The 14,291-nt window shown below is 33.7% G+C and overlaps 1 protein-coding gene across 1 annotated transcript; it reads left to right on the forward strand.

Annotated features, from left to right (window-relative positions):
* Positions 1 to 10,668: 10,668 nt before the first annotated feature.
* On the forward strand, positions 10,669 to 13,545 carry BDBG_09249 (CMGC/CDK protein kinase). The gene is made up of 3 exons (XM_031723925.1): positions 10,669 to 11,347; positions 11,450 to 11,864; positions 11,945 to 13,545. The coding sequence occupies exons 1-3, from the start codon at positions 10,779 to 10,781 to the stop codon at positions 12,248 to 12,250; spliced, it is 1,290 nt and encodes a 429-aa protein (XP_031581303.1). The 5' UTR covers positions 10,669 to 10,778; the 3' UTR covers positions 12,251 to 13,545.
* Positions 13,546 to 14,291: the final 746 nt, after the last annotated feature.

Raw genomic sequence — 14,291 nt, forward strand, 5'->3', positions numbered from 1 at the left:
CAAGTGAGTCAATTGTAACAGAAAATACTACAATTGAGTATACTTCAGCAGAGAATGAGTAATCAGACTTCTATAACACAAGTCACACACTCAGATATAATAAATCTAGATCTGAATGTCATTACTAAAGCACTGAATTCTCTGAAAAAGAAATTCTCTGAGTGAAAATCTTGATATTATAAGCATTGAGCTTGCTTCAACTGCAGATATCAGAATCATGATGCAAAGAATTACACACAGTGTGCACAGTCAAGAGAAGTAAGAGAGTTAAAAAACTAGCAGAATCAGTGAGCTCAGAGACACTTACTGATATTCTGTGAAAAGTCTTCAAAGTGAAAGAGATGCCTGTGTTAGATGATTCTCTGAATTCTGTGAATATTAAGAGAAAGCAGACTTCTGAATGAGATGTGAATAAGAATGATGAAGTGAACATTTATCTCAATACCTTGAGACCTGAAATGTTAATATATAAGAGACACTTGAGTAAGAATTGAGAGATAGCTGTAAAAGTGTTAGTGAACACAGAAGCTTCTATACAATATATTGATGATTATATGATTCAAAGACTGAAAGAAATCTGTCAAGTGAAGAATCTCTGATATATAAGATTATCTGATAACTGATATTTAATATTATCTGCAAGAGTAAGAGTTCTCTTGCACTTCAGAGAATAATCTTACTATATTTAAGTGTGAGAGCTGCAAAACATGAAATACAACCTTATTCTCAGACTTGATTGATTTCAAAGGTTCAATTCACAGATTCAATGATGTACATGTCATATGTAATTAACTGATAAGAAGAGAATGATTCATACAATTCTATCAACTGATATAAGAAGAACATTTCACATCTCTGATATAGAAGAGTTAAATCTGCTTATACATTAACAAGTAAAGAGAACAATTCACAAGATCTCATCTGAAAGTATTCTGTATATCATACAGGACTCAGAAGTGAAGAAAACCAAGATAAAGAATATACAGAAGGACAAGTATATAAAGAAGCTTCTGAAGAAGTATAAAAAGATCTTTCAAACAGATCTTTCACTGAAATTACTGCTGAAATGAGAATTTGTACATGAGATTGACACAGAGGACATAAAATCAGTCAATCAGAATGCATACTCTCTGTCATAAATGCATCTTGAAGAACAGAAGTATCAGATCACAGACCTTCTAGAATGTGATCTTATATAATTCTCATCAAGCATGTGAGGCTTCTCAGTTCTATTTATGAAAAAGGCAGATGAGAAGTGATGAATGTGTATTAATTATTAAGTGCTCAATAAACTTATGATTAAGAATGAATATTCACTGTCATGAATTCAACAACAGTTGAATATGATTGAAAACACCTGATATCTATCAAAGATTGATCTTCTCTCAGAATACTGACAGATCTGTATGAGCAAACTGTCAGTTTCATGAACCACATTTAATACACAATAAAGAAAGTTCAAATTCCTGATAATGTTATTCAGTCTGATAAATACACTTATCATCTTTCAAATAATGATGAATACAATTCTTTATAAACAGAATGAAATCTCATGTCTCATATATCTCAATAACATTCTAGTCTTTTCAAACTCATACAATGAATATCTGAAGCATCTTGATAAAGTGCTTATAACTCTGACAGAGTATAAGCTCTATATTAAATCAACAAAGTGTGTGTTTAAAACAGAAGAGTTAAAGTTTGTAGAATATGTAATGAGTGATGACTGTATACATCTCATCTCAAAGAAATTAAATGTTATAGTGAATTGACTGCAGCTGAGAAATGTACATCATGTATAACAGTTTCTTAGATTGATCTTATATTATCACAGATTCATCAAGGATTTCACATGAATATCTGCATCACTCTCAGATCTCTTAAAAGAAATGAATACAAATCTGTGAAAGAAGAAGTTTTATTCAATTATCTGAAATATCATGTACAAAGAGGCTTTTCTCACACTGAGAGAATGTATAATAATATTCTCAGTGCTTATTCAATCAGATTGTAATAAATCTTTCTACATTGAAACAGATACATCTGAATGAGCTATTAAAGACACTCTTCTACAGATGAGCAAGAACAGCAAGCTGCACTCAGTGATGTATGATAATAGAAAACTATCTGATACTGAGCTCAATTATTCAGTGTATGAAAAGAAATTGCTAGTAATCAAGCATACACTGATATTATAAGATAGATATATTGACAACAGACATATGATAACAGTGATCACAGATTATGAAAGCCTCATCTATCTATAATTAATAATAAAACCTTCAAAATACTTAGCACATTGAATCTCAGAGTTTCAAGTGTACAATCTTTATATCAAATACTGAAAGAGATCAGACACTGTGATGTCTGATGCAATCAGTCACAGACCTGATTTCATGAGTGAGAGTTCTGTAAACCAGATATAAGAGAAGTTCATATTAAACACACTGAGAGAGTGTAAGAAATCAGAATGAATGAACACAATGATCTCTTGCTTAAAGAATGACAAGATGTCAGATGACAAGTGTCTTGTGAAAGTAGTAGAAGAGATGCTTCTGAACTTCAAGCTGAGAAAATTGAAAAATGATATTATGCTTTACTGTGATCTAGAATATGCAGAAGCTCCCTATCTAGAACATCTATTTAGATACAACTTAATGACTCACATGCACAAGGAATTCAGTCACTTAGAAAGCTCTGAACTTATGAGCATACTTAAATCAAGAGCATACTGGCCAAGCATGGCCAAGAACATTCAGACATACACTCATGAGTGCTCAAATTGCCAGGTTGTGAAAGAATCTAAGAAAGGGTTAGAATATGAGAAAGCACAACATCAGATGAAGTGTACAATATAATCATTTGAACAATGAGAGATGAATCTCATAGACATATTATCATGAACATTAAATGAAAATCAATGAATAATCACTGCTATTGATTATGCTACTGACTGACCAGTCATGAAAGCAGTTTCAGAGATAATAGAGAAGATGATAACAAAGTTTCTACATGATGAGATCTATGTTAACTATGAAATGCTGTGTGAGATTCTAACTGATAATGATGTGAACCTTGTAGAAGAAGCAGTGAAGCATTTTATAAGCCAGTTACAGATAAGACATTATAGAACAATATCATATTATTCACAGATGAACAGAAAGATGAAACACTTGAATAAAATCTTAGGCAACATGCTGATGAAATATCTAGTGAACAAGCCTATGAGATTATAAGATGAATATCTCAGACAGGCACTATTAGTTATGTGAATTCAACAGCATGCAGTCTTCAAGCATTCATCATTCTACCTGTTGTATGAATTGCATCCGCGCATTCTGAAAGATGCTTTGAAAAAGGTGAGGAAGAGAACAGCAGTTGTGAACACACTGGTTGCAGATGCATCAGTTGCAGATGCAGCAGAAACAGCTGTTGCAGATGCAACAGTCACAGACACAGAATCAAGATTGAAAGAGATCAGTCACACACATGCAAAAGCTAACAAGTTACTTCTGAACTGAGCAATTCAATTGAAAAGAATATGAGACTCACTAGTTAAGAAATCAAGTCTCAAGATGAAAATGTAAGTTCTCATACATAATGAGAGTTCTGAGAAGTTTCAATCTAGGTGATTTAAGCTCTATAAAATACTCAAATCACATTCTCTGAAAACTTATGTATTGAAGGAATCAGAGGAACAGATCTTACACAACTTAATAAATAATTCATAACTTATGAAAGTAAAGATGTAAGATCTGAGTGAATTATAATTATCTACAGCACTATTATCAGTGTTGAAAAAGAAGAGACTTATAATTAAAAAGTCTCACAAAGTAAGAGAAATTATAGATGCTTATAAATCAGATGATCTCACTTATTTCAATCTTTTCATAATTATAAGAAAAGAATGAAAATAAATGAAGAAATCAGATGAATATCACACTTTAATAAGTGATAAGACTGTAGCTGATTGTATGATAACATGCTGCAGATAGTGAGCATAATGTAGCAAAGAGCAGTCTCAAAGTGACAGACTTGCATGTGAGTCAGATCACAGAAGAAAAAGAAATTCAGAGTTGAATTTAACTGTTTACACCAGTTCAATTGTGAAGACAATAGAGAATGAATCATCTGAAACATTCATGAATACATGAGACTAAGTCATCTCAATCTCTGAGAATACTCAGAGGTCAGGTGAGATTAGTTTTAATAAGTTATTCACTGTAGTGATCTGAGCAGGTGAAGAGAGACAGTATAATACATGAGACAGAATCACAAAAGATGAAAGCTGCTGAACCTAGTCATTAAACACTGTATTATATAGAGATTGTATAAGAGTAGTGACTAGTAGACAAAGAAAAAGTATAAGAAAAGAGAAATGAATTGATCATTAACTATAAGAGTCAGCTGTAAAAGACAAATATTATCATATACATCTCATTCATTTTTATACATCACACATTTAATCTATTTCCAACATCACATTACTTAAAAAACACTAAAAACAAAGGAAATCTCAAAACTTGAGATCTGTAAGAAATTTAAGAGTTACAAGTCACTCTTGTAATAACACTGTACATGTCTCTGATTTCTCTATCACTCTGTGTATGACATTAATGTCATTTATTGCAAGATTGGCTGGAATGCTAATATAGAAATGTGTACATGTACATGTAGAAAAATTGAAGAAGAGCACAGAACCTGCAGAATCAGAAGTCAGAATAGAGAAGATAGAGACAGAAGAAACAGAAGAAGAAGAAGATACAGAACTGAATGAATGACAGTGAGAGTTATCTGAGACTGAATGCTTATAATCTGATGTGCACATCATCTTTCTCACAGAGAAGGAAGAGAAAGTGATGAAAGAAGCTTGAAGATGAGAGAGAATAGTCTTAGCAGTGTTATCATCTTTGATTAAAATAACCTCTAGCACCAGAGCAACTAAGAACTATTATTAGTATATAAAACTGTAAAAGCAGAGATAATAATTACTGAATAAACATCTGCTAATCTTAGAATTGTATGTACAATTATAACACACATGAGGCTTCTCAGAAAGAGAGAGAGAGACATGAGAAAATACAGAAAGCAGAATACAGTGTGTGAACAGCTCATTTTCACAATGATATCTCAGACAAGATGTACAAGTCTCACACTCATGAGTGTAAAAGAGTATAATATCTGTGTTTCTGTTTCTGAAAACACAGATATTCTTCACCTGCATTACAAAGTCAGACAACAAATGCTAGAGAATAGGCTGATACAGATTGATCATTTCAAAAGTATTTATTAGAGCAGATGTACTCACAATATTAAATTTAACAGTTATAAAAAGTTTCTTGATATCTGTGAATATCATGACTTTGTGTATAATAAAACTCATAATAATTTCTCCTAAGAACAGAAAAATCAGTGTCAGAAAGAGAAGAGAAAAAAAGAAAGACTTACAATCTTAACACTGTTGAGAGAAGAAATGATTCTTCAGTATAAATGAACAATTACTTCATTATAAATATTTAAAATGAATATAATAATCAGTGTCTGTGATCAAGCTTCAGATAGTTATATTATATACAGTCTTCATACAATAAATTGTTCTAGGAATTGATAAGAAGAGTGAGAGTATTCATGCTGAGAAACATAGTTTATTAAGTCTATACAACATCTTCTTGAAACAGGGAGAGCTAGTAATGAAAGCAGAGACAGCAGAATCAGAAGGAGCAGAAGTAGTAGAAGTGAAAGTCACAGAAACAGAGATAGCAGAAGTGAGAGAATCAGACACAGAAGCAGGTGTAGAAGATTAAGAGAAAGTGGCAGAGAAAGAAACAGAGAGAGCAGAGAAGAACACAGAAGACTTAGTCACATATAATATAAGCAATTTCTTCATTATCACATTCTTCAAGTTCTCAATCAATAATTCAACATTGAAATCACAATCATCAGTGAATGCAGATCTGTCAACATGTGAAGATTCTATGTGAATTAAAATAAATATATCAGTATCTGCAGCTATGCAAAACAATTAGAAAATATAATCAGAAAAACATGATCAGATGCCTGCTGAAAAAAAAAAGAGAATCAGAGATATACAGAGAGATGAAGAAGATGTGTCATTCATGATAGTATATTCTGATAATTGTTAGAAGATAAACAAGTCTCAGTCACATTCTACAATATGTTATACTTACTACTAATAAACTGCTCAGTATGAGTACTACAATGACACTTGTTGTGAAAATGAGAAGTCATTGTCAGAAACATGTACAATGTGATAGATAAACAGATAGAAAGTATTGAACAGAAGAAGAGATAGAAATCTTGAATGAGATGATGATATTCAATGATGATGATGATGAAGAAGATAATTGAAGAATGAGAAAAGTTAGTGAATAAGTGATGTAATATAGTGAAAGTTTCTTTGTAAGAGTGTACACAGAATGCTAGCTGAATCAGAAATAGGTCACATGATTATGAACACTAGTGACGCGCTAATCCGCATGAAGCTAGAGTGTATGTCATGATCACATGAGCGTAACTGAATCTGATGAGGGAGGATGTAGTTCAGAAGAATGTATGACTGCCGGATAATAACACAGCTGCTTCCAAACTTGCTTATAAATGTAAAGGGGCCATAGCGACCACCAATTAATTTAGCGTACAGTATATAAGAAGCCGGCGTACGCCTGTAATCGTACGCTGGCTCAAGCAATCTTTGAATCACATACATGTTATCTATCACAGTAGATATAAGAATTGCATTCATTATTATTTTCTCTTTAAATTATTATTATTCAATCTCTTCAAGCTTCTGCTTATGAGTTTGAGCAAAAGCTAATCTTTTCTCTATTTTATTAAGATATTCTTATAGTTATCTTCTGAATTCTTCTCTTATATAATATAATTGACATGAACTATCAGTATTAATCTTTCTTTTGAATAAGAAGATATATAGACTGATCAGCAGTTGAAAGTAATATATTCTGATCAGTTATAATTAATGCATACTTCTTATTAACATTGATTGATAGCTTCTTCAGAATTGATCTCAGAAACTCAGAAGACTATTCAAACAGCAGAGACTCTTGTTTATATATAGATATTCAAGTCTACTCAATTCATAACATCTGCATTATTATTCTTTGATACAGATGTATAAGTGTAATATCTTCTGCTATTATTCTATATACTTTTAAGCTTGATAAGACAGTTATTCAATGTTCAGAGTTGTATACAGAAGTCTTTATAAGTCAGATCTTCATCTACACTTATAAGAACTTATAAGAGTTCAAAAGTTAGCATCTTCTTAAGCATGTTAATCTTCATTTAATTCTCTCAAGATTAACTGTCTGCTTCTAGAATCTTGATGTCAAAGTCAGAGATAAATATTGTGAGAGAAGTATTTCTCTGTCAGATACTCTGTAATCAATTTAATATCTTCTGCTGCATAGCAGTGTCTCTGAACAGAATATCAAGATATCTGATAACATTGTCAGATATATGTAACACTGATTCATATATCTTCATTCATAAATAGAATCTCTGTTGTATATAATTCTTCAATCAATCATTGATATATCAATCTTGATTAGTTAATAAATCAATGACATCTTTATTTACACTTAGTTTCATAAGTATGATCAATCTTCATGATAAGTAAAGAGTGAGATCAGAAGTATTAAAATATACAGAAGTGTCTAGACATTTCTTCAGTGCTTATATATTTATATCTGATTCAGTCAGTGTTGAAATTGTCTATACAGAGATTTCTTATTAAGTTAATTGTTGAATTTCCTTGTATTAATGTTATTAATTTACATGTATATCAGCTATCTATTATTGTTGTAATTTTAACATTGTTTAAAGTCACTGTAACACTGTGTCTATACTCGCGTTTGAGAGTTCTCTTATATTATTAATAGATATAGTTATATTATTCATCTGATATATAATATCTGCATCTGAGAGTTCTTTGAAAGAAGTGTATTTATATAAATATCTTATATAGACTGGCCGCTGAAATTATGAATTTCACATTTGATCTCATTTGATCTGATCTCATACATTTCTTGGCGTGAATCCCACTGGGACTAGTCATCAAAAAAACATGCAAAGTGACTATATATCAGATCTTAAAATGAAATCATGACTTGAAAAAAATGAGAAAGTGATCTCATTTGATTTCATTTAGTTTCATTCTTGGCATAAAGTTACTATTTTTAGACATTTTAAGGTTTTTTTTAGACTATTTTTAATTTTTTAAAAAGTAACACTTTTTGGTAACACTCAAATGAGATTTAAAGTCATTTAAAGCAATAAAAATAATTTAAATTGAGAAGTGAAAATCATGGTCTTATTTGGAAAATGTGACAAGAGTAGACAGTAAGTCTCACTGAGACAGTATGAGACTACTATCTAATGTTAAAACTGTGTAATGGGATCAGTTGAATTGATAATGAGACTATTAAAAAATCTAGTCCTGGTCTCAGACACAGTCACACGGTCAGTCTAATCTCATATATCTAAGATGTCAGAGATTTCAGATCTTTCACTGATATTCTCTTTATAAAATCTTATTACAGAGTCAGAGTAACTGATAAGTAAGCTTCTATCTAGAAACTCAGTATTTACTTAACTAATTGTTTATTTATCTATTTCTTACATATTATTATGTATTGTTTAAATATCTTCTCAATGAATAATCATTTCTAATGAGAAGATAATGAATGTTTTTCAAGTATAAGAGATCTACACTAAATAGATCAGTATTAAAATATAGATCTTATATAATAAAAGTAAAAAATATTAAAGAAGAAAAATAAAAGAGAAAGTATGAGAATCAGTAATTAAAGTAAATATTTATATATGTATAAGATGAAGCTTTAGAGTGAGAGAATAGAAACTCTGTAAGTTTCTCAGCTGAGAATCAGTGACTGAGAATTGAAGCTTTCAGCAGAAATCTATAAAGTGTAATAAAATAGTCTATATAATCAGATGCAGCTCATCACTGAATATAAATATAAAGTTCTTCTTCTATCACTCTGTAATATAAATAAACTACTCATCAGTTAAAGAAGAATTGAAGAGAGAAATTGATAATAAATATATTATACTATAGAGTTCTGCTATTTCAATTACTAACTAAGCAGATACACTTAAAACATGTAAAGTAAATGTAATAAAAGAATTCTTCTATTCAGAATGAATACATTCAATACTTACATAGATGTTTTTAAATAAAAGTAAAAATAAAAATAAAAATAATGTGATTCTTTGTAAAAAAACATGCTATCTGAGCTATAACCTGTGGGATAATTAATCTGTTGTATTCATGTGAGAAGAGCTAGCTATATTTATATTACATATGAGATCACGTGTAGGCGGAGTGATCGCTATGGCAACGTCACTGAGGCGGACGCTGCTACAGATTAATACCTAGGTACGGAGTACACCTACTCTAATCACGTGCGACCTATCTTATATAACGTAATCAACCACCTAACGCTCGTTTCCACCTAACACTCGCCTTTGTAAATCAATTACAATCAACTTCAAATATTCATATCTCAATGAATATTTATTTAAAACTACTCTAAAAAACAGAACAATAATTCATAGATATATATTATATTATATTAAATTTCTATGAGAAAATAACATATAATTATTAATTTATTAAGCTTTTTAAAATACTATTTTAAAATAAAATACACAGTCTATATTTATAAATATATTTATAAATATAAATTATTTTCATATAAAAATTAAATATCTTATAGATTATATATATTTTTAATAAAATATAAAATTTTATCTTAAAATTCTTATTTATTATTGATTTATTTAAATTTTTATATAAAATCTTATATTTTAAAATATTATTTTTGTAATAACTGTGTATTATTTATACTTTAAAATTGTAATTTAAATAAATTATTATATTAAATTATTTAAATATATTTATATTTAATAAATTATTTTTCAAAATTTAAAATTTCAAGAGTTTTCAATATTTTACTTGTAATTTATAAAAAATATTATAATAAAAAATTAAAAAAATTCTTAAAAATTAAAATATAGAATTCTTATATAAAATAATTTAATATTTATTAAATTATAATATATTTATATAAGAATTATTATTTTCAATAATATATAATACATATTTCTTAATTTATAATAAAATATTATATATTTTATTATACTGTATTTTATTTTCTAATTGAATCTATATTTTAATCAATTTTAACTGTATTATAATAATTTTAAATTATATTATACTATAAGTCTTGATATTTATAGATTACAAATTAAAAAATTAAAATAATGAATATTTATTGAGATATTAACATTTAAAGTGGATTGTAATTGATTTACAAAGGCGAGCGTTAGGTGGAAACGAGCGTTAGGTGGTTGATTACGTTACCTAGGTAGTCTCACACCTTAGATTACAGCGTTATCCTCCAAGATATTTTTAAAGAAATTAATAGTTAATAGATTAAACTAATATTGACTAGGTAAATAAAAAAAGTGTTGATAATTATTTCAGTGATTACAATTACATGTTTTATATATTTTATAGAGGATTTTCCTCACTAGATTATAATACATGTGTATTTCAGAGTGATAAAGTTCAATTTGATGTTCAGAAAAGTGAGTCAAAGGTTGGCACTCCAATCAATAACTAGGCTGAGGATGCTGAGATAATCCAGTTCCATCCACAACACAGAACACAAGATAGATAGTTAAGACTAATCCTCACATTGCCATCGGGCCACACAATGTCGACCGCGCCGAAATCAAGATGGGCAGAGGATGATGCCGAAACAGAGGCTCTTCTTGCGCAGAAAAGACGAGAAAAGGAGGAGCGGAAACGGATAAAGGCAGAGAAACAGCGCCAACAAGCGGAGGCTCAGAAACTGCTTGCACAAAAACATGTGAACCAGAGGGCAAATGGCTCTTTGCAAGCTCTAGAGGAAGGCATGAATGGCGATGCAGGGAGGCCAACCAAGCGGCGCAGGTTGTCGAATGAACCAGAATCACAGCCCGGAATTACTGTTGATCAGAAACCTATTCGCCTGCTACGATTTCCTGCCCCAGAATGGGGACCGTGCAGGCATGTGGACAATTTCGAACGGCTAAATCGCATCGAAGAAGGGTCGTATGGTCTGGTATCGAGGGCGAAGGAGCTGGCAACTGGCGAGATTGTCGCGCTGAAGCGACTGAAGATGGAACACTGCAACGACGGTTTTCCAATCACTGGACTGCGAGAGATCCAGACCCTGCTGGAGTCCAGGCATACAAATGTTGTCCATCTACGCGAAGTTGTGATGGGCAATGACATGGATGAGTAAGTCCGCGCGTTTATTTATATGCAAGTTCTTCTGAAAAGCCCGGATACCGGAAATCATTAACCAGCTCGTCTCCTCATGTACTTCCCTTCCCCTTATAGCGTCTACCTCGTCATGGATTTCGTCGAACATGACCTCAAGACGCTCCTCGAGGATATGCGCGAGCCGTTCCTACCATCAGAGACGAAGACGTTACTTCTACAGATCATTTCCGCAACGGAATTCTTACACTCGCATTGGATTATCCACCGCGATTTGAAGACATCAAATTTACTGATGAATAATCGAGGGGAAATCAAACTTGCGGACTTCGGAATGGCGAGATATTACGGTGACCCGCCACCAAAATTGACCCAGCTAGTGGTCACCTTATGGTATCGCTCTCCGGAGCTTCTACTTGGAGCAGATAAATACGGACCGGAGATCGACATGTGGAGTATAGGATGTATATTCGGTGAGCTTTTGACGAAAGAGCCGTTATTCCAAGGGAAGAATGAAGTAGACCAACTATCCAAGGTACGACCGACCTCTCCTACAAAGCTCCATCTCATCTATCACATGTTGAAACCACCGCTGTTAACGCTCAAACCATACAGATCTTCGCCCTCACGGGACCGCCGACAACCCAAACCTGGCCCTCCTTCCGTTCCCTGCCCAACGCCAAATCCCTCCGTCTCCCCACCAGTGGTGCTCCACCCACCACAACCTCAGACGCCAGCATTCCCCTCCTCCCCCGCTCGAAATTCCCCTACCTCACCACTGCCGGGCCTAACCCTCCTCTCTCACCTTCTCGTGCTCAATCCGGCTTCCCGCCCGGACGCTGCAACATGCCTCTCACACCCGTACTTCGGCGAAGATCCCAAGCCCAAAGCGAAAGAGATGTTCCCCACGTTTCCGTCTAAGGGCGGGTATGGAAAAGAGACGGAGGCGGGAGACGCCGGAGGCGCCGAAGAGAGGGGAGGAGGCGCCTCGGTTGGATTTTGCGAATGTCTTTGGAGCAGGCGGTGGTGATGGGAACGGGTCTGAGGCGGGGGCGGGTTTCGCGTTGCGATTGGGATGATTGGGATTGTTTCCCTGGAGTAGGTGCCTGGCTTGGACTTCTGGGCTTCAAAAATTTGAAGGGAGCGATATTTAGAATGGATTGCGGGAGTAACTGTGACATAGTGAGAGTTGGGAATATCATTTTGTTTTTTAGGTGGTTCAGATCTGTGAATGTATGCATGTTTTGTTATACACACTACTACTGTATAGCACATATATTATCTAACAAACAAGTTAGGTATTTGCATCCAATTTATATTTCAGATGTCTGTGTCTGTGCTGGAAAATATGACCTTCCTCACTCATTCATTCACCAATTCACTTTACAGGAAACAACGTCCATTCACTCTGCACATATGTATCAAAAAGAAAATCAAAAATGGGGAAGACATAGAACATCTCTCATTATTTCCAACATCATGCTTCCCCTGCCCTCTTTGCACGATCTCCCGTCATCAATACAGGATGGAAAAGAAAGGCCTGACAGATACATATCGTGCAACTTTGATTCGTCCTATCGATGACTTGGCTCCTGTTCTTCTTCGCTTTCTCTCTCTTCCCCTGATTATCTCCCACGCGCGCACACGAGAAGAATGACCCGGGGATCGAACATAGTCGAACATAGAAGGAATAAAATCCCATCCAGAAGCATCTTGAACATATCCACTCAACCCCTCTAGAGAAAACAATTGACATATGGGGTATTGTTATTCATAAACCTTCTATTTCGACTTGAATTGAAAAGGCATGTCATTACGTCATCTTGAGACCACAGACGGTGTAAGGTTATTCAGAAGCGACGGAAATGGTTTTTTTTTGCTTCCATTCCCCAATTTCAGAACCAGCGTCATGTTTCCGATGCAGCTGTTGGCTGACTGGACTGGATAGGTAGGAGTGCTCCTTTTGCATGGCAATAATATGTTCAAGGTGCTGCGCAGTGTTGAGACTCCGAGGAGAAGACTGCATAAAAATGATTCTCTATCGTTGATACAACAAAATAAATAAATAACAAAATTAGCAATGAAAATTTACAACAATGGGGGATAGAATCCTGATGGATACTCAAGCTCATGGAATTTTTTCTTTATTTTGTTTTTATGGATTATAAAAGCCATCCATCCATCCTTTTTTCAAAACAATCTAATTTGAAGCGATGTTGTGCTCAATTCTGCTCGCGTCCCGAATCTTCCGATCTTCCCGTTTCTGCCAGAACAATGGGAAAGAAAGGAAAATGTGGACGGGATAGCGGAACGACGACTGTCCGGCAACCGATGCCGGATATGACAGTTTTCATACCCTCCGACTGGCTTTCCACTTTCTTATTATTGCCGGGTCAGCAGAATAAGAATAACAATAATTGCGAGACAAGTGTTAAGGTTGCTAATCTCCGGGTTTTTTTTTATATCCGAATCCGAGGTTTTTCGTGCAAAATTTCGAATCACCTGGAAATTATGAGTACCGGATTATTGTCATAATTGTTATTCCCATTTTTATTCCCTCGGAAACATCAGCGTCTGAGGAAGGATTTTCAGAATAGAATGATAGCGAGATGGATGCGAGAAATTCTGCCCCAGGTTTGATTCAGCCGTATTAAATTATTTAGCCTCTGTCCCCTCTTCTCAGGCAGCAGCATAAACACATCTCCTTTTCGCAACACCGATCCCTGCACAACGTAGACAACAATCTTGTACACTCCACATGCTTTTCCTGTGACATGACGGGTGCAAGACTGGTCAACTGATGCAGTTATCATGTTAGCAGTTGATACCTCTGCTGAAACAAGTATCATTGATGCACAAACACCTGTCCTTCTAGCTCCCAAGCGACCCGGAGCAAGAATCCACCCGAGGCCGGTGCCGAGAAGACCAGATCAGATAAGATAATGGTCTCATCACGCCCTCA

Source organism: Blastomyces gilchristii (assembly GCF_000003855.2).
Source record: "Blastomyces gilchristii SLH14081 genomic scaffold supercont1.37, whole genome shotgun sequence".
Lineage (NCBI taxonomy): Eukaryota > Fungi > Ascomycota > Eurotiomycetes > Onygenales > Ajellomycetaceae > Blastomyces > Blastomyces gilchristii.